The sequence below is a fragment of the Sus scrofa genome, chromosome 1 (genome assembly GCF_000003025.6).
Source record: "Sus scrofa isolate TJ Tabasco breed Duroc chromosome 1, Sscrofa11.1, whole genome shotgun sequence".
Taxonomy (NCBI): domain Eukaryota; kingdom Metazoa; phylum Chordata; class Mammalia; order Artiodactyla; family Suidae; genus Sus; species Sus scrofa.
The window spans coordinates 229,067,238-229,089,693 of record NC_010443.5 but is presented as its reverse complement, the minus strand read 5'-3'; the positions used below and the strand labels follow the sequence as shown (position 1 = coordinate 229,089,693).

Below are 22,456 nucleotides of genomic sequence, written 5' to 3'. Positions count from 1 at the left end.
CAGCATGAATATTTACATACACTGGGTATAATTCACTAAGGGTGTATTAAAATCATATGTAAGATATCCTATGTAGATTAATATTAGCTTCTAAATCATTTAAGTAGAAAAGGTTGGGGCCCAGAAAAATTAAAGGACTCAAGTTTATTCAGCTTATTATCAATGATCTGAGGACCAGAAGCTCAGTTTTACAGTAGATATTCCCTGAGCTATGGAATGCTGTTTTCCAACCATAGGGAAATATAATGATAGAAGATCATTTGGGAATAAGTTTAAATCTCCAGATATGACAAAAAGTAATCTTTGTTGTAGCTTGAATTAATGGATTAAAATTTAGGTTATCATAAACCTGAGTAAAGATACTAAACTGTAGGACATTTTCTCTATACAATTATTTTCTTTAGACTGTAGCATATGTTATGGATGACAACAAACGAAACGGCTACTGTTACTAAGAGGATTTGAGGAAACTATAATCTATCAGCCATGGGAAAAATTGCACGTATAGCCTGTACATTATGAAGCTTCATAAGAACTTTGGGTTTACATAAAGTAGTACCTTAGAATTATGCCCACATTTCTATTGCTGGAAGTTTTGGGAAAACAAAACAAAATAAAGCAACAAAACCAAAATATATAGAAAGCACAGCCTAGCAACTAATACTGATGTAGTCAAGTGAACAAGAGACATCAGATGTCATTTAAGTGGAAGTAATCATTTCAGAAGGTGAGGAATTTTTAAATACATTGTTACAAATACCACTCAGACCATCAATGGCAGCATATAGTAAACTAATGAGAAGCCTCATAGGTCGGCAATACTTGGAAGTTGGTTACTGTTAAAGAAACTGACCTATGAAATGGGAAGCCAAGGAAATCTGCTTTCTATGTGTTGTTTAAATGTTAAAAAAAGGAAACTGCCTTTATTTATTTATTTTTAACTAAGAGATCAAGTTCTTCTTTTGTCAGCACAAAATTTAAAGTTTCTTTGGAGGGGTTCTATTCCCTGCTCTCCATTTAAAATGGGGGAAAAATAAAAATATTTTGCCTGTGACAGAATATGAAAGAAGTTCTCACCCTTAAAACCAGCAGCATTGGTTTTCCAGTCATTAGCGTTCAAATGTCCTGCACGGGAAGTCCTTACAATAACATGCTGCACGTCTCTCCAGGTCAGAAACGGACTGGGGAAAGACAAGGTAAGAATCATTGTACCAAAAAAAAAAAAGATGGGGGAAGCAGAGAGTCACAAGCAAATTAAAAAAGCGAAAGCAAAAGGGCAAAGTACTAAAAACAAAGGGTCAGCGATTTGGGTTTGGGATAAACAAATGCCAAATGCCGCTCTTGTTCTCAACTTGGAGAGGTGACATTAGTCTCAGGGAGGCAGAAAATGTAACCCTGAATTTGAGCAATGATGTGATATTAGTGTCCGTTTTTAAAAGGGTGAGGATTTCCAGTTTCCTTATCAAAATGGCTCCCAAGTCTGACCCTGTCATCCTTTCTGTAGAAGATTGCATCATCGTCAGAATATTACAACAAGCTAACATTTTAAACTGAAGGCCTCTAGAACATTCCTTGTTCATTTGTTTAGCCAGGCAGTTTATTTGTGATTTAACAAAGAACGTAGCCATGATTACTATTTTAGATGGACAACGGGATAGAGAAAAAAGTCTTAACTGAAATGGAGCCCCCATTTTCAGTGCTCTCAGAAAAGGAAAATGTGGCACAGAGTCTCCCAACCAGGCACAGGGTGGTAGAGGAATGGTCTTAATTTACAATAAATACTTATTATATTAAATTACAGGATACCTATTTCTTGTGGCTGTTGGCACTGAAGACCACAAAGACACTAATGAATGGGAGATTCATCAGAGAACTGTAATACTAATAATCACACAGAAAACAAATCCAAGAACATATACACAGTCTTTTGTTCTCTTTCAAAGAACATGTTATATACTGGAACCACATAACTCTGTGAATCCATGAAATTATAATCAGGATACTTATTCAAATCAGTCTTGATTGTGAGATATGACAATATTTTACTTAATGGGGTAAGAAGGAAAAAAAAGGAAATATGGCAACTTATCACACAGCTTGTAGAGTTATTTTCTTTGCTTCCCATCTGCCAGCTTCCTTTTGGAAGGATATTTGCAAAGGGTGGTTCAGAACATTTGGAGGAGTGACAATGATTTGCTACCTGCTCTGAGGTATGACAGAGGCATGTGGAAATCTCTGTGTCCCCTCATGTGGGAATGTATGCACACTAGTGTCTCCCAAGCAGAGAAAGAAACTGATATCTTAACTGTAGCTAATTTTCAATGATATTTCCCCATCACACACACAGCATATGTGTTTCTCCTAATGAGAGGGGGCCCAGTGATCAGATTCTGGTGCCTTCATTTTCTACCTATGTGAAACTGACTTTTCAAAGTGGCAGTTTCCCTACTTAAAATGTGGATGCTAATATCTACTTTACTTCCTTGTACCAACTGAATCAAAGAACAGTTGACCCTTGAACAATGTAGAGCTTAGGGGCACTGACCCTGAGCAGTCAAAGAAAATAACTTATAGTTGGTTCTGCATCTGTGGGTGCAACCAAAGCAGATCATGTGTATTTAGTGAAAAAAAAAAAAATCTGCATTTAAGTGGACCCACACAGTTTAAATCTATGTTGTTCAAGAATCAACTGTAATGCAAATACTTAACCTAGTTCCTGTGTATATAGAAAGTAATTTTAAGTGGTACACAGTACATCATTTTGCTAATGAAGAGCCGCAGCTCCAATTTAGAGGTTTGATAAGGAAGGAGATGGGGAGGAAAACGTACTAGAGAATTCTGATACCTTTTTGTTATGCCCTCAGGTTATAAATATAAGAGAGCAATTCCTGCCATTTTCAAATGGGGGTAAGTTTGGATTTTGACTATTTTGGAAGACTGAATTAACAAAAGACCTCATACTAAGGAATTAAAACCACATAAACCATGCATCTCATACAGATATGAGAACCATGAAAACAGAATTACTTTGTTTTGTTTTGATACAACCCTCATTAGAAACCAATTTTAGAACCTGACAAAGCACAAAACTCTGAAGAAAGGGAGGGAGGTTGTACGATGGCTCCCAGGAGCCAGGGAAATTTTGCTTCTAAAATGAGGAGCATAATTTGGCCCTTTGCTGACTACTACTGAATCCACAGAAAATTAAATTGATTCAATGTACTACAGTCAGGAAAATTAGGAGAAGGAGTCTAGGGATAATTCTGAATGCTACTCACAACATAAGATGTTTCAGCTTTCCCTGAGATGCAAGAGTAATCTCCTTCCCCTTTTCCAGTGTAGGTAATTGGGTGAGGGGCAAAAACAACAAAAACTCAGTCTGGAAGACAGTGCAGCTACTTATTTATGGGAAAGCAAAACCCTCTCAAATAAACATATATGTTTTTACTTTCTCATGTGGAAGCAGCAAGATATCTAAAAGTACACCTGGATTGGATAAATATGTCTAAATCAACCTTGTAATTTAAAAATAACATGTAACACATCGTTAAAACTTTCACATTTTAAATGTTACCCTTCAGGAAAAAAAAAAGAGAGAAGAAATACCACAAATGTCCCTATTACCTATCACCAGGACAAAATTCCTGTTAGAAATATTGACCACAAAGTTCTAACCATTGCAAGACCATCTGCCTAGCAACTCTTTGCACTAAAAATAGAATAACAAACTGGGACCACTTATTTGTACCTTAGGCGTTGTTTTCAGGCAGATTTAGGAAGCCTCCTGCCTTCAACTCAGCCTGAAGAAATAAGAGTTACTTTTTCTCATGCTGAGTTGCAAAACCTTGTTCTTCTTGGGCTGCTTGTAATTAGAACCGAGAAATTAGCTTCAGGAAATTGAAACTACACCTGAAAAGAAGGAGGCATTCGGATAATTTTATGGTGACATTCCATAATGCACAACTTCAGAAATGATTTAATTTCAAAACTTCCTGAATTTCACCAAAATAAAGTGAGGATAATATGGGAAAACAACAGATTTTGAATCAGTGGTGTTCCTACCTGTGGGAGGGTAAATAATTAGCTCTGGAAACAGTCATAGGTTAAGTGACTAGTATCCTGAGAGAATGTTTATTTATGGAAAAGTCTGATTCACATTTACCACCTATTTGTATTTCTGCTCACAGGGATGATGGAGCAGTGAAGAAATTGTCAAACGTGGGGTAAACTACACACAGATTAAAAGCAGAGAAGGGAAGGCTGAGTGTCGTGACCCACGATGGTAACGTAGGACCCCCTAAAATTAACCCACTTCTGCCAATTACCCCGGAACCCACACTCTACTGGCTTCTGAAAACCAATACCCCTCCCATCCCCAAAGCACCAAGCAAATAATAATAAAAAAGGTCAAAAGTCTAAACAACTAAGAGAAAAAGAGCAGTTTTAGTCACTTCTGAGTCTAGTGAACACCAATCTCAGAATAAGTGACCAGGAGTTATGCCACACATCCCTTGAGCTCTTCCTGGAATTGAGTTACCCCCAAACAACAATCTACCCCCAAAGGATCACATTTGGAAATGCCTGCGAAATGTGCCTAGCTGGTGATGAACTGTCAAGGCAATAAAATATATGTTAATTTTCTAGGGAGTCCTGTATGTCATCTTTTCCCATAAGGAACTTCTGCATCCTTTGATGACCCCCAAATAATGCCAACATTAGCTAACTCTTGGCCAAGGGCAGGCAACTGTGTGTTGTTCATGCATCATGATTGTGTGATCTTAAATATGGCAGAGGTAAAATTTGTATCCCCATTTCACTTTGGGTTCCATGCAGTAACTCAAGTGGTTAGAGGTACAGCTACTACTCCAATCAGCCTCACCTGGCTATTTACTACCATCTCCAGATAGAACCGAAAAGGGGAAATGCATGTAAACACAGTGACTTGTCAGGTGAGTCTCTGACAAAAGGATCAGGAAGTTACATCTAGCATATCATGTCCTCACGGTCACACCATTTTTTGTGCCCACAATCTCCCTCAACCTATTGGCTGATTTTTGTTTGCAATGGAATTCAGGAGATTCTTGAGTCTTAGATTTAATCTGAGTTTCAGGTTCCAAAGCCCTAACTTTGGCACACTCTCACAAAGGTAAACAGAAAGATAGCAAACTAGGAAAAATCATATTCTGATTATAAAATAATTTCTATACTTAATTTCATAACATTATATAATTTCTTAACATGTGTTATGAGACTGTCTCACTTCGCCTGTAATGCTCACACTGTGCTGTGGTCTAAAGCCTAATGAAGTAGCTAACTCTTCTCCAGTTAGGGCACCTCAGCTGAACCTCATCCGAAATACTTCCAGTTTGCAGCTGCAAAAACAGGGTTGTTAAGGACACTATAACTAACTGGTGTATTTGTATTATACTTTTGTTCTGAGCAGCACAAAGTATTTCATGGGTCCAATAATAGGTTTCAAAGAAGTAGGACATATGCTGGGAGAGACATTTTGTTTAGTGCTTGCTTCTTCTTGGATGTCTGAGTGCAGTTGCTAGCACTTAAATTTTTAAAAAATCTCCCATGAGTTTTCCCAGATAATTCTGCACACATGTGAATAAATCTGTACTTGGGTGTCCTTAAAAACAAGAACCAATTTTCAGTCTTGAGTAACTGATTCACTTGCATTATTAAAAGGGAAAAAAAGAACTCAGCTTCCCCCAACCTCTCCCTCCCAGATGGATTTGTATCATAGGCAGTTTAAGGACACCTGAAAAAAGGAACAACAAATATAAATCTTATTATGGAAAGCAAACTGATCAATAAGAGGAGCAACGGCCAATCCAGATAATGAAAAGTGTTTCCTAAATTGGACACTCTTTAAATACAGGAGTGATTCTGCCTAAAGCAAAGACGAGAGATTACGTGCAACAGACCTATAGGGAAATCAATGATCGTCAAATATCCAACTTATTAAATAGTCAACCAAATATCCAAGACAAACCCAGTCTCCTTTTATGTTTTTTAAGATGGTGTAAAAGAAAAATGGGAATGAATAGCCAGAAAATGAATGTTGCTGTACAGATGCTAAGTAAGTCAGCAATCGTGGAAAAGGATACATTGTGAAATGGAACAACCAAGATGAGGCAGAAGTGTTTAAAGCCTGCAGAGACTGGGAAAAACATTACTCTGACTGCAGCCAGTGCGTGCCAATGATAATTCACGAATAAAACACAGACCTTCTAACATAGGAAACCAATCTTCTTTTGCCAGGTAAGGAAGACCCCAAAGGGATCACCCGGTGGTCAGACCCACTGCAAGCCAGAGTATGGCTAATGGGACATTTGTTTTGTGTTCTATATTAATTCAAAAGTTCTCTGCCGAAAATTTGGTTGTAGTAACAGAAAACACAGTTAATAATAGCTCCAGATTTAGAAATATGACTTATACTGCTATTGCCTGGACCCCTGCTTAGGATCCATCCATACCTGAACCAGAACAGAAAAGATAAAAGAGAAAATTGGTTCAAGATCATATTTTACTCTCCAGTTACCTGAATTTAGTATAAACCAAAGGTGAAGAAATTTGGTTTCTAAACACACTTAAGATACTCCCAAAGTTACAAAGAAAAATTCTGTCATTTAAACTGAAGGGCCTTCTTCCCTTATACATCCTGGCTTATCTGTAGGATGTCATCACACCTAAAAGACATCAAGTAAGTTTTCTGCAGCTTTACAAATGATAATTTATTTGTAAACTCAGTAATAATTTCCTTGAAATGCCTTACTACACACAGGCTTACGGAATGAAATCTGATAAGTGGTCAGACAGAGGTACACTAAGTTGAGATCGCATGCATTGAAATCAATTCACAATTGTGTCTTTGTTTCTAGCTTTCCTGGTACACTCAATTCCCTCCAAGAATATTACCCCGAGACTATGGATTCTAGCTGTTCTAAAGACCTGAAATGTTTTCTCAGCTGAAATGTGGAGACAAATGCATTGCCTCAGATTATTATTATTATTATTGTCGTTTTAGGCCCACACCATGGCATATGGAGGTTCCCAGGCTAGGGGTCGAATGAGAGCTGTAGCCGCCCGCCTACGTCACAGCCACAGCAATGCCAGATCCGAGCCATGTCTGCAACCTACACCACAGCTCACGGCAATGCCGGATCCTTAACCCACTAAGTGAGGCCAGGGATCGAACCTGGGTCCTCATGGATGCTAGATTAATTTCCACTGAGCCACAACAGGAATGTCCACTATCTCAAATTCTTGCTTACAAAGCACCTGGCTGGCACATGATGGGCTCTCAGAGACAATAGTCATTATTAGAATTTCTTGAGATCAACATCCTATCATCACCAAAAAATTCAGGACTCCTTTCTGAATTTATACTAGCATTTGATAAAATTCCATCTAACCTCGCTAAGTTTTCTTCTACGCTCCAAAATTTTAACAGTATGTTTTTAGTTTTCTGTAGTAGGTGAACAAAATAGCGTTTTCAACTCCTTGGCATATTTCTGCTTAGTGAAATAACACTGCTACTAAGCTCTGTCAAAGAGATCTGGTTTTAAAAGCTGATGGCCGAAGCAGCAAGCTGACTGGTTGGGAAAGAACTGTTTCTACCTGCTGTGATGGTTAGCAGATCCTCTCTATTTGTGGGAAGATCTTCCTTTTGATAGTTGGCCATCCTAGAGGATGGTGAAAAGTTCTTTGGTTTGATATTGTAGTGCCTTTTAAATACCAAATGTTAGAAGGAAGACTTCGTGCAAACTTATTTGCTTAACTTAAATACCAGACTGAAGTCTTCTTGACACTTTTTCTAAGCAGTTCAAGGACTTGCAGAGTTCTCACCTCAAAAGCAACAAAAATATTTGGTGGCCTCTCTGTTATTCCTATGATTTTAAATTATAGCATTTCTTATCACTTGATCTTATTAAATACAAAGAAGTAAAAGGATCCTTTTCGAAACACTTATTGACAAAACCTTTTCAAAAAAGGTTTTTTTTTTTTTTAACATTCAGCTTTAATTTAAAAGTTAAATGAAAACAACTAAGCATTTTGGACTCTAGCATTTTAAATAAATGTTATTCTATTTTAGATACTCCTGGTTTATTATGTCAACTCCTGGCAATCGTTCTAATTATTAAACTTAACTAGTAACAAAAATATTTTTCCAAATTTTCACGCTACATACACACCCCTAAGGAAAAAGATCAAGTAAGATAAATAGAAATCTACTGAAACAATTTTGGGGGTATTTCAAATAACCCTATGGCTGAGGTGAATGGACTGAGAAAAATAATGTTTAACTTTCTCATACTTCACATTAAAAAAAACCAAGCTGGCTTGTCACCTAAAAGAGAGGGGAAAAAAGTAACCCCCCCCCCCCCCCCCCCCCCCGCCAACCTTGGCCCTGTTTCCTTGTCTGTTTCCCAAATTAGAGACCTAAGATGCTAACGGGCTGAAAAAGCAGGTGTGAAATTCTTCACTTTTTTCTTTTCTTTTCTTTTTTTGTTTTTGCCTTTTGTCTTTTTAGGGCCACACCCACGGCATATGGAGGTTCCCAGACTAGGGGTTGAATTGGAGCTGCAGCCACAGGCCTACACCACAGCTCAAGGCAACGCTGGATCCTTAACCCACTGAGCCATGATGGGAACTCCTTTTTTTTTTTTTGATAGGCAAGAAATAGATTTATTAAGATAGGATGCTCATGAAAGATGCACATGGGCAGGCAAGGAGGCTCTGCCTACTTTTTTTATTTTCAAGGCAGCCCATGTATTCACTCTTCTAACTCTCCTGTCCCCAATTTAGCGTCTCCATTCCCAGAAACGATGGCAGAAAACAGAAAATAAATTCCACCTTTCTTTTCTATTGCCTCCCTGGGTCTATATGTTGGGATGCCAAAAGCACATCTCCCCAGCGAGTGGTGCCCAAGAGACAGAACTCTGATTAATAAAACCTAAGTGGGATTCTACTGAGCATTTCTGAGAAAGTCTCTGCTTTCCTGCCACAGGCACTGCCTAATCTTCTAAGCTCTCTTCATTCTTTCCTTCCTCTTTTTACCTGAACATGGATGTGGTGGCTGACTCTTCAGCAGCCATTAAGAAAAGATCAAGAAAATGACATAGACTTTGGCCTTGATAGCTTTGAGCTTCTGAATCAACACCTTACAGATTTCATGTTGTACTAGCCAAACTTTACCACTAATTACAAGTCCGAAAATATGTTATCTCCAAATGTATGGAGTATTAGACACCATTTATTGAGTGTTCGCCATGTGCCACACACACAGTGAAAAGTATTCAATATTCATTATTTCACTTATGCCTCATAACAATCCTATGAGACAGGTACTATTACTTTTATTACTGAAATAAGAACATCAAAGCAAAGAAAGCTGAAGGAGCTTGTTCAGGGTCATATGATTAGCAAGAGCTGAAACTGGCCACAGGTGGTCTGACTACAGAGCCCCTAGCTCTGACCACTATCTTGCTTTGAACTGGAGAAGCGGCCACAGGGGAAGAGTCAGGATAGCAGTGCTTATAGGAGACCAGGCAGCAAGCCTCCAGTTTTGATATCAGGGGTAGAATGCTGATTCTGTCCTCACTCAGCATCCTTACTCTGGATGGATCTCAGGTGTTCACCGGGCTTCTTGTCTCTCATTCCACCCTTCAATGGCAGATTTGAGAAGGTCTGTGCCTGGATGCTGACAGAGCAATTCAGCAACACACCCTTTATGAAGCCAGAGTTTCTCTTTGAGAATTTTTTTTCAAAGCAATGAAAGGAAGAAAGAAAGGAAGGAAAATCTTTAAATGGTAAAAGAACTTAAGGGACAAGTCTAAGAGACAGGACAAAGAAAGGAAGAGAGAAAAGAGAGTAGAGAAGAAAAACAGTATGAAAATCATGGAAAATATAGTGCAGAAAAAAAAAGAAGCAAGCAATCAATCATAAAGCATGATGAGATAGAAAGCAGAAGCTGAAAGTGGTGTTAGCAAAAGCAGATTCTCTATAGAAGAGAGTAAATTGATACAGCTATGCATATTGTAGAGTTGATGTGGTCAATTAAAATAATAATGTGGAATACAAATCTAAGAACTTCTGACTATATATATATATATATATTTCTTTTTTTTTTTTAAGGAGAATAATGAGATGACAGAGGAAGACAAAATGATAGATCTGGAGGACAGAAAATAGGAACGCACTTTAGGACACTAGCTCTGTCTTCCTCTGAGGACTACCATTTACTGAGTCTTAGTAATACACTTACTTACTAGATGTTCTAATGGCTGCTTTGTATTTTACTGAACACAATGCACACAAAACAACCCCATGGGGTAAACAACATTATTATTCCCTCTTTACAGATGTAGAAACTAAGGCTTTGAAAGGCTGAATATCTTTCCCAAAGTCAAATAACAGTGAGAATCAGATTGGGGCATTGAAACCAGGACTCTTAAGACTTCAGGGCAAAAGCTCTGAAGCCTCATGGTAGGCTTGGTCCAAAGGAGGCAGAAAAAATTTCAGTATGTTTCAGGAAATATTAAGAGCTGCAACCCCTAGACTCATCCAAAAATAAATAAACAAACAAACATTTTCAATACAAGCACAAATAAAAAAATATACTGAAAGCTGCTATTCAGGAATTTAAAAACAAAATAAAATAGAAAGTTAAGACTTTTTCTGCAATGCTAATTTCAGGAGACCATGAAAGGTCAGTAAAAGCTTTTGAAATGAGCCCAAGAGTTTTATATTGAGCTCCTGGTCCTTCATGAATAAATGCAGAAGACACACATTTGCAGGGCTGAGGTACTGTACTCACCCACCTCTCTACAAACACACATTCAGAAAACCAAAATGAAACACATAATTTAAAGAGTTGATGAGCAACTAAATCAAACTTAAAAATCCTAGAATGCGTAGTTGTTACTAACTTACTGATGGCTCTAAGACAGATTAAAGAGCGTTAATAATTGTTTTGACACAATTCTTCTGAAAAGAAAAATAATGATAAGAATTAAATTAACTGAAATAGTCTGTTGAGTAAATCCAGATTATGAGATTAAAGATGGAGAAATGATTACAGATGGGAGAAATAAAGTTAATGTAAGTCAAGTTCATATACCAAGCAGTCAAAGGAAATAAATAACTCCTCTATTAGATGTTTAATATATCAGTATTGCGTATTTGAAAATGACATTTTAAAATTACTTGAAAATCAAATTTTACCAAAAAACTGAAATATTAAAAACAACAAAAAAGAATGGCCAGACATTTTTCTACAAAATGGCAAAATTAGTTGCAAAAAATATTTTAGACAAAATGCTAAAAAGGACAAGGAAGTACAATTTAGCTGAAAGATAAGGTCCTTTTTTTACAATAAATATCTAACAGCATCAAATAAGTGCATCGAAATACATGCATCAAAGACTCTGAGAAAAAGTATCTGATGGAACCACCCACTAGTGGCCATATAATTTAATCCATTTGAGAGAGAAATATGAAGGATTTGTTTATATAATGATGTAATTTAATAATATTAAAATATATGTTGTACCAAGACTAACGTTTTCCTTCCAGAATTCAAGGATCACTTAAAAGGTTTTGAAAGAAAAGTTGAAGATATACTAGGCCAAAAGAAAATCTCAACAATTGCCCCAAAGAAAAACAATGCCTCACAAACCACTCGTGCAGCTGATTATCTAACCTTATTATCTGACCATAATTCAGTGGGGAAAAAAACAGTCAATAGTAAATCCCAATAGAAAGAAAGACTGTTAACAATATTATTTTCAGTTGTCATTCTATCAAAGAGGAAGCCAAAATATCATTAGAAAACAATGACACACAGTCAAAAGCATGTCCATAGGTTAAATGTCCATCTTCAAAAAATTATATTAGTATAAAAGGCAAAATAAATGAACCATGGTTCAACCAATAAGATTCATAAAAGAACAAAAATTGATCCTAAGAGAAACAAGAAAGATTAACAAAATGAAAAAAGGACAAAAGGAAAACATCATCACTGATAAAGAACTGGCCTTTTTAAAAATAACAACTAAAATGTCTAGTTAAAAAATATATATATACATAAAATACATTATATATACAATATAAATTATATTCTGTTACATAATCTGTACATCAATATAATTGTATTACATATAATTATATTAGTTATACATATAACTATATGTATAATTGGCTAAAACTTTAAAAAAATCTTATAAAAAATGTGGACATAGTTCTGGAGAATACAAATAAAAATTTAAAATTAAGAAAATCTGTCAAAGAATTACCTTTCAAAAGGCTTTAGGGCCAGATGGTTTCCTTCAAACATATAAGGACAGCAATTCGAAGTGTCTCCAGAGAAAAGAAAAATCGCAAAATATGACAATTTATTTTATGAATTTAGTGTTACATAAGATCAAAAATTGGCAGAGACAGAGGCCAGTTTCAAGGTCAAACCAATCTGGGTTAGGAAGCCTGGCTCTTCATTTATTACCTGTGCTACCTTCGACCTGAGGAATAAAGGAAAAAACCATAAAGCATACTTTAAAGTATGCAATTAGGAGTTCCCGTCGTGGCGCAGTGGTTAACGAATCCGACTAGGAACCATGAGGTTGCGGGTTTGACCCCTGCCCTTGCTCAGTGGGTTAAGGATCTGGCGTTGCCGTGAGCTGTGGTGTAGGTCACAGACGCGGCTCGGATCCTGCGTTGCTGTGGCTCTGGCATAGGCTGGTGGCTACAGCTCCGATTCGACCCCTAGCCTGGGAACCTCCATATGCCGCGGAAGTGGCCCAAAGAAATAGCAAAAAGACAATAAATAAATAAATAAAATAAAATAAAATAAAATCTTAAAAAAAAATAAAGTATGCAATTAATATTACAAAACTACAAGAGCAATAATATAAAATACATATACATTATTCAGTAAAGAAATTATCAATTTCTACTCAGAAAAATAAACTCAAAATATAAATAAAAGATTCTAACATCAAACCAAGAGCATGTTAAAGAACTAAATTTAATTTGTGAATATAAACATACACTATATCAAGAAATCTATTATTCTAATAAATCACATCAACTATTCTACTGTGAGAAAACTGTATATTAATCTCAACAAATAATGAGAAAATACTCAAATCCCATTCCTAACATTTATAAAACAAAAAATGGTGCATGGACACAAACATCAATAAAAAGTGAAACAAAAGATTAAAAAAAAAAATCTGGAGAAAAATCAGGATCTAGGCATGAATGTTTTTCATTCTTTGTATTAAATGTTTGAAAAGGTTAATATAGTAGAAATATTAATTGTGATACAGACTGCCATATTTTAAAGATTTTCCATATGCCTAAGTTTTTTTAATCCTAGCAACAATTTGGTGATTCTGAGGAACTATTCCAAATTTCAGATGACGAAATTGAAACTTTAGGCTAAAAAATTTAATTTTCACTTGTTCAAGGCTACACAGGTAACAATGGTTTACAGATAGGATTGGAAATGAAGTCAATCTGACTCCAAAAGTTGAAATATAATGACCAATTTGTATAATAAGAACAAACATGAAAAGTACTTGAATGAACAGAGATGAGTATTACCATCGTCATGCTATGCACGTATTAAAAAAAAAAAAAAAAAAGCCCTTAAGATAACCAGTTACAATATAAAGTGAATTAAAGGGGCCAGAGATTAGAAAAATATACCAAAACAACAACTCTGTTATAAACAACAAACAACCAATTAAAGCCATAATGGTAAGAGAAAAACAAACAAATATTGCTATTCTAAAAAATAAATTGAATCCAAAAGTATGGAACTAAAGACAAGGCTAAAATTTTATTATGACAATAAACGGAAGATCTAAATAATTCAGAGGTAGATTTTCTTGAATGGGAAAACCACCTGTTATAAAGAGGCTAAAATTCACATAATTGATATAAATAGTCACTGGGATTGGAACATAGCAAAATGGTGCTAAATCTTATCTAGAAAAATCAACAGGTAAGAATGTTTAAGAAAATGTTTAAAAAGTGAGAGTGATACTCTGATGTCAAAAGAATTGACCACATTATAGAACAGGAAACTCTACAGGAGTCCTTCATAAATGCAGCAATTTGAAAGCCAAAAAAATTGCTTTGGGAAGAGATGGATTACTTAGTAAATGACACTGGGCAAATGGCATCTCTGTAAAAATTCAATTTAGGTTCTGACACTGAACACCACAATAAATTCTAGTTGGTTAGATATTCATGCTGAAAAAAGAAATAAGAAAACACTAGATGAAAACAGAAGTTGGTAATTAATAGATTTTAAGATAGGAAAGACTTTCTAATCTAAGGGTTCTCAACCTGGGGTACAAGGATGAATTATAGTCTTACAAATCCCCTATTATATGTGTTTGGGCTCATTTTTGGCCAAAAGAAAACATAGCTGATGTACGTTCAAAATACGGAACATTCTCCATGAGGTTAATAAAAGATCATGTATGACTATCGGAAGAATTTATAGAGGACATCATATACTTGACTAAATAATAACTAAAAATAAAGATTTAAGCTCTTTCTGTCAAAACAGTATGAAGAAAACTTGAAAGCAAATGATAAATTGATAAAAAAAAAAAAAAAAAAACTTATATGGCCAGGGAGTAATATACTGAGTGTATGCTGATAAGAAAATATTAACATGAACAGTTAGTAGATGATTTGTAGAGAATTAATGGCATTACTACCCTTTGAGCAACTTTGAAACACATTTCTGAAATTCAATTTGAATATAGTTCTTAGAATTCAGGAATTTCTAACAATTCCCAGCAAGTGAACACTGCATCCCTCCCCAAATCTGAAACGACCTTTAATCTAATCTTGCATGGCTACAGATTAGATAAAGCATTGTTTAGTTAACAAGTGTAATAAAAAAATAGGGAAGACTGACAAAATGCACAACAGAATATGAAGGAAAAGAAACACAGAGATTGAAGATAATATAGCAGGAATATTTTTACAATAAATACACTGCATACATTAAGTATATTTGGAACCAGAATAATAATATTGGAGTCACTGCACTATTCAAGCATAAATGTCACTGACAGTTGACTGTATATGAAAACTTTCAATTTTTCTTTTTAAAAATATTTCTGCATAATTTAAATGCTTTTTACCAAGAGCATATTATTTTAATGATAATAATCTAGTTATAAAAATGGCTCTACTGCTAACAATACTGAAGGTTATCAGATTACTCATCCTAGAATCTTTTGGTATTAAAAATTTATTTGCTTCTGAGACATTAGTGGCAAATGGAATCAGTGAAAAATTGATAATTATGCCAAATAAGGAAAGCATCATTTAATACATTTAAGAAAATTTTATGTCAAGATAGCATATAATTTCCAAAGAAGTCACTTAAAAATTTTTTTAACTAAAACAGACACCTTTCTTTTAAAAAATAACCTCCATTACAATACTATTCTTCTCCTTTGCCTGGTGATCCTGGAACATTCTCACTAAATAGCATCTCTACAGACCAGATGGTTTCTGGGCGACCTTCCAATATTGCGATTTCTCAGACAAACTGATAACAATTATTTTATGTTCCAGGTACAGTATGGCATGTAATTGAGAGTTTTAGCACAATGAAAATTATAAAACTGAATATATCTGCTATGGAAAACGAGGCTATTAGATGTCAGCTCCAATGGCTCCAAAATTCAGAGCAGCAAATAAGAACTCGGCATGACTAAGATGATCACTTCCATATCCTGCTCTCTCCAGGAAGCTCTCTACAACATTCTTTCAAGTCGGTTGTAAAGGTTCCCAACAGCTAAATAACAAGCAGACTCCTCTGAGTGCCTATCTTAAATTTCACTCAAATTTTCCTTTTTCCTCCCAACATTCCTTAGTTGTGAACCAAGTTTTTCAGATGTACTGGGGGTGCCCACTGAAGACAGACAATTCAGGTTTTTATTGTATTCTTTCTGACTGGATGAACAATTGTAATCTTTGAAGTGATACACTACCAGTTTCATATACAGGCATGTTTCTAAATTTGTTGTAGGAGTTTAAGAAAATTATGGATCATTTAGGCTATTTTCCCTTTCATTTAACTTGCTGGTACCTACGTGGTCCTGACTGCAGCACCACTGGATGAAAAAAAGGTGAAGCTTAATTAATGTTGCAATCAAACAATAACTCAGTAAAAATATAAAACCCAAGTATAAGTTAGACCATTTTAAAGACTCCAGTCAAAATATGTCGTGTCATTGGTGGCTTTGCCTTACCCTTATTTGCTATATTTCACCCTTTTCTACTCTTACCCCACTTTTGGCCACAAAGATATTATCCTTGATTTCTCTCTTTTGGACCAGTGAATTATCTTTAATCTGAGATGTATGGTCTATTGGAGTCAGGTTCAAGCATCACATAAATTTGTACTCAACCTATTCCACCATTCCGGGCATCTGTAGCACAAAACATGCATGTTTTGCTCATACATGTACTATGAGCACACTGCCAGACAGACACATAACTGAATCACATCAAAACAACAGGGCTGAAGACTACAACTATGACTGTAAGATGTATTACAATTTCAGAGATACGGAAAAAAATGTTTATTTCAAAATAAAGAAATGATAATAATAAGCATGACTCAATAAATATTTCTTAAGTGAGTTAATATTTAGAATTAAGACTAAACTTTTAGACATGATATCCTACAAACTCCAGCTACTTGAATAGATATCTATCCGTACTTTTTAAAAACTAAAGGGAGAGCTCTTTCTCTTCCTTCTTTTCTCCCACCCTTCCCTCCTTCATTATACAAATATTTGATTGGCTTATTATGTGCTAAACATTTTTCTTGCTGGGACTACACCAGCACATCCACTTTTCCTCTTTCCCTCTTTTTTAAAAATACGTAATACTTTAATAGTTTCCCCCCCCCTTTTTTTTTGTCTTTTTAGGGCCACCCCCACAGCATATGGAAGTTCCCAGGCTAGGGGTCAAATCTGAGCTGTAGCTGCCAGCCTACACCACAGCCACAGCAAGGCCATTCCTGAGCCGCATCTGTGACCTACGCCACAGCTTGCAGCAACGAATGGGGGATCCTTAACCCACGGAGCGGGGCCAGGGATCAAACCTGTGTCCTCATGGATACTAGTCAGGTTCATTACTGCTGAGCTACAAAGGGAATTCCCAGCACACCCATATCAATACTACTTACACTTGGGGTGGGGGGTGTTCTTATGATCAATGGGCCACTTGCAATGGAACCAAACTCTTTTGAAAGCATCAAAATCTGCATTTTTAAACAAAATTCCATATGACATATGCCTACTAAATCTGAAAAAGTATCTCTAAATCTCTCTTCTTTTGTAAAGCCTTCCTAAATCATCCCTGTTCAAAACTTCATCAACCTTCTCCAAGATCCTGGCCCTTATGCTTCAGAGCAGCCATAGCTCTTTCTCATATTAACCATGCCTTTTTATAGCTCTTAACATAGATAGATGATATAGTATGATGGTGGGGGTTCTGGGGGTTCACCACCTTGAGTTCAACTTCCAGATCTAGCACTTGGCAGCTGTGGAAGTTTCTAAGCCTCTGTTTCCACATCTGAAATATGGTAATGTCGCCTACCTTATAAAGGGCTGCTTTGAGAATTAAATGAGGTGGCCATTGAAAGCAGCGAGCTCAGTATTTGGCATAGAGTAAGAATTCAATAAAAGCTGACAGCTGTTTTTATTTATCATATTATTATTTTTTATTTTACCTTTTTGCACCTACATGCAGTATTTCCACACTCAATGGGGGCCAACGGCAAGAAGAATCTTTTGCCTCATACACATTATGTAACAGTGAGATGTCCTAGGATCTTTATCAGATAGGATGACACTACCAAGCTTTGCCGGCATATTGTTTTTCTGGGATATGCAAAGAACTTAAGACTTTACTTCATCTTAGTCACACATATGGTTACTCAGTAAGATTCAGAATCATCATGAATAAGGAATAAAAACTTAATCCAATCAAGATACTAAGAAATAAGCCAGTCTTTTAAACACAATCTTCTTTCTTTCTGTCTTTCATGTACTATCCCAGGTATCATAGTTTATTTTACTACAGATTTGTTGCTTTGGGCTTTTGACACATCAAATGCCATAAACAACTTGTTGATGTCAGGATGAATAAATCTTACATGCTAATGAAAAGACATGGCTTTCAATCTGTCCTATGTATTTCTCTTATTTACTTTTTTCTCTTATACTGATGATGGCAAAATGTATTATGATTAAAATTCTTTAAAAAGAGACAGAGAGAAAGAATACTGGAATCAGCTAAATACCCAAACTAGATTCTAGTATCACAAGGAACAATTTTGCTCTTCTGAACAAATGACATAAAAATGTCCTAAAGGTTGAAAAAAAAAAAAAAATTATAGGTCAAGACAGCGTGAGCTCGGCCGAAGAATACTTAGTATAAAAATAGATTTGAATTTTAACTGGGTTTCAATATGAAGCTGAGGAACATAATTTAAGAATCTTCAGATACAAAGATGGTGATATTTGATGAAGCCATACAATAAGTCATTTGCAGACTGTACTGAAATACGCTTTGATGAAAGTGATTAAGTAGCAGATTATGATGTGAAACTATAATGAACCCTGGGAAAAAAGTCAGCTTCTCTTATTCCTTGCAAGGAAAATTATATTTGATAGTATTTGGCGTGTTACCATAGACACTATCAAGAACAAAAATTTCCTGGCAATGAAATCCACAAATACTCAAGAGACTAAATTTAAATCCTACATTTTACATGCTAATTGTAAACCCTAATATATTAGTAGACTTTCTAAGCAATTTTATGGGGTAACTACATAAAAATTAATTTGCTATTAAGACCCTATTTAAATTACAGGACAAGGCAGTAGATGAGCAATTTATAACGTAAATAAACCTATATTCCTTGTTTTCTTTCCCTTTTTAAAAATGCAAATTGCCTTTGACATTTATAGCAATTATGGCCTGCATGAAAAGCATTTTCTAAGGCTTAATAAATTTCTGGGGCTCTGATACACTACAACACAGTAAGTAACTGTAGTACAAATAAATGTTCTACAGTTCTTGTCACAAGACAGGGACCTTGTCTCATTGGGTATGTATGCTTCTTCTACTTCTCAGAATCCCATGGCAAAAATAAAAGATATCTATTTCAATCAATGATACGCAATCTACCCAAGAGCTCAGATGAGAAACTAGAACAAGGTCTTGAGTTTTCCCTTTCCACTAAAGCACATGTACCTACTCTCCCTGTTTGCAATACCTGCAAATTGTACAGCAGATCCATTATTCTTTATCCTCATTACTATCACCTGACCAGGTACCCTAATCTCTCTGAACTGTGGTACTAGCTTGCAAAATGGTTTACCTGTTTTGCTCCTACAGGAGGACTTCTCCAAAAAGAATCTGGGATGGACTTTAAAGAATTTAATAAAATCACGTCTCTGTCCTTGAAAGACTCCATAGAGAGCCATCGTTCCTACTTACTATGACGCCATATGTGCACTGCCATATGTGAACCCTTAACTCATACTAATCTTCATACAGATCTTCCTATTTCTTAAATACAGTACCCTTGTTCCAATGTGGTCTTCCCAACCGGCTCCTCCCTCTCCCTGGAATGTACAGGTCAGTTCTTTACAAGGCAGGCTCCTCCTGTTTCAGGTCTTAGCTAAAACGTCACTTGACCACTCCATGTAACAATACCTCCATTACCCTTCATGATTCTACTCTGTTTCTGTTTTGCTTAGTACTTAGCATTTGCTTTTTTTAACAGACTGTTTCACCAAACAGCGTGAAATATCCACTTCTATCAATTCACCAATCAATTTCCAACACCCTTGCAACACCCTTGGTGACCCTTATACACCTTTCAGGGTGATTAGAACTTTCCTTCCAAAATCCTTTCTTCTACACTTATTCTTTTTATTTGTTTGTTTGTTTCTTTTCTTTTTTAATTCTTATTTCCCCAATACAATTTTTTTTTTCTACTGTACAGCATGGTGACCCAGTTACTTATTCTTTTTTTTTTGATGGATTTAAAGCAGAAGCTTCCTACCTTGTCTTGTCACTGGTCATAGAATTCTCAAAGTGTCCTTTGAGATGGGATTCATGTCTAAGTGGCAGAGAGGATGGCATATCACAGATAATGTTATCATTGTGATAAAATTAGTCAAATCCCAAAGGATATGATTAAAGACATTTCCCACGCCCAATCTTTATACATTATTGTAGGTCAAATCACTATTTGAATATTTAGTGACGCATTCTAACATATGACTATATGACCCTTGAAAATGCCATTTGACCAGCTATACAAGGAAAAATCTAGGGATTGCAACAAGACTGAGAACTACTCTTCTAAAGAAATAATCTTTATTATTATAGCAATAAGAGCAAAATACCTTCAGTGATTAATCACCTAATAGCGTCTCTGTGCTCAGTTCAGTCTCTGGGCAACTCAACCATCCATCAAGTTTCTTAGTTTCCTCATCTCAGGAAGGGAATGGAAAACACTGGCTAAGTCTCAAGATAATACAAGGTGAATAGGCCTTTTGACCAGGTCTTTTCTAATGATGAAGGACACCTTTGGAAGCTGCACTGTTTTAAAACACTGACCATTAATTAAGGTACAAAGTTGAGTCCAGTGAAAACTGGCTTCTACATGATCTGAACTCGAAAAGTGCTAGAGGACAGAGTGTATTGTCTGTGTGTAAGTAGACATAACAAAGCTATTTTCATGCACAGTCCTGGCAGAAGGCCCGTGGTAACTGCTCTGTGGGTCTGGTTACAATTATTTCACTATAGGGAATTATCCAGGACAGTACATCCCTCCTCTGGCCACTCAGCCTCAAGTGGAAATGTGTGCTGTTTTTACCTCACAAACTTTCTTTTCAGCTCTCCTCCCTGATTACATTTTAATTTTCCTCACTCTCCTCACACTATATATCCCAATCACTCATGCCAAAAATCTCGGCTAAATTCTAAGCCAGAACTACAATACTACATCAGATGAGAAACTCTGGAAGGGTATGTGTGATAACTCTTTACCCTCTGAAGATACAAAACCTGGCATATGTGCCTGTATTCTCACTGTTTGTACATGTGCTAAGTTCTAATTGAAAGAAATAAAACACTCCCACAGGGAAACAGCGGGTATATCTGTTATTTTACCTCAATAACCAAGTGCATTTGTGCTCCCCACCCATGGCAACTTTTCATACAGCTGAATGTGGCCCTTGGGAGAAAAGTTAATGGAGCATTTTATACTGAAATGTGTTTTTAATTAAAACAAAACAATGAAGATAAGAAGAGTTTACTAGATATCAGGCCTAAGATGCTAACTCCAGTATTTAGAAATGTTTATGCCTATCATATCCCTCATATGTGTCTCCCTTCCAGATGGTCAGTTCTAGTACATTGAAGCCCCTCAATTAGTTACTTTAACTCACTTTGTTAAAAACGTCAGACTCCCTTTCTTTCTTTTCTTTTTTTTTTTTTTAAGGTAGAGTTTTATTATTTATTTTTTTGTTTATTTTGTCTGTTGTCTTTTTGAGGGCCACACTCACAGCCTATGGAGATTCCCAGGCTAGGGGTCAAATTGTAGCTGTTGCTGCTGGCCTACACCACAGCCACAGCAATGCGGGATCCGAGCCGTGTCTGTGACCTACACCACAGCTCACGGCAACGGCAGATCTTTAACCCACTGAGCAAGGCCAGGGATTGAATCCACAGCCTCATGGTTCCTAGTTGGATTGGTTTCCGCTGCACCATGACAGGAACTCCCAGCCTCCCTTTCAACTGTCTTAAGCATTATCTTCTCACAACAAATACATCTCAGATATTCTGGAAAACTGCCCATATTTTTCCTGCATTGGAAATTGAATGAGAACTAAATAAAATTTATATAGATGGACTTTTTAGGTTTATAAGAAATTCAGACGATAAGTTTAATTTCCTAAGAAAAGAATTTTTGGTATTGTTTTTGAAACCATCATCGTATGGTGTGAATCATCCTGTGGTTCAACACAACTTTAATTCATGTTGACCTCTCCATGTCTCACATTATCCCTTCTACTGAAGATCAAAGGTAAAGGGAATTCTTTTGGAAGCTAAAAGAGGGAATAATAGCATGTCTTTATTTTACCCAGGGTAAACCTAGTTTTAAGGAATGAACAGTAAACTGGGTAAGAGATGCGTTGAGCCAGTGTGTGGGAGAAGTCACTAATCAATATCAATGGGAGATGTAAGGTAAAAATAATATATGAAATTGAGCAGTTCCATTAACCTCATTTCCCTTGTGCAAAAAAAATAAGAGGGTTGAAATGGATTAATTCAACATTTGTTTAGAACGCACTTTGTGCAAAACACTGTGCTTGAGGCG

General features: G+C 36.1%; 1 protein-coding gene across 5 annotated transcripts in view; it reads right to left on the bottom strand.

Moving 5' to 3' along the window:
- PCSK5 (proprotein convertase subtilisin/kexin type 5) overlaps nt 1–22,456 on the bottom strand; it is a 453,468-nt gene that overhangs the window by 218,361 nt on the left and 212,651 nt on the right. For all 5 annotated transcript variants that reach the window (XM_021065005.1, XM_021064998.1, XM_021065022.1 and 2 more), the window contains exon 10: nt 1,078–1,181. In XM_021065005.1, coding sequence (XP_020920664.1) covers nt 1,078–1,181 — 104 coding nt within the window. The remainder of the gene's footprint in view (nt 1–1,077; nt 1,182–22,456) is intronic.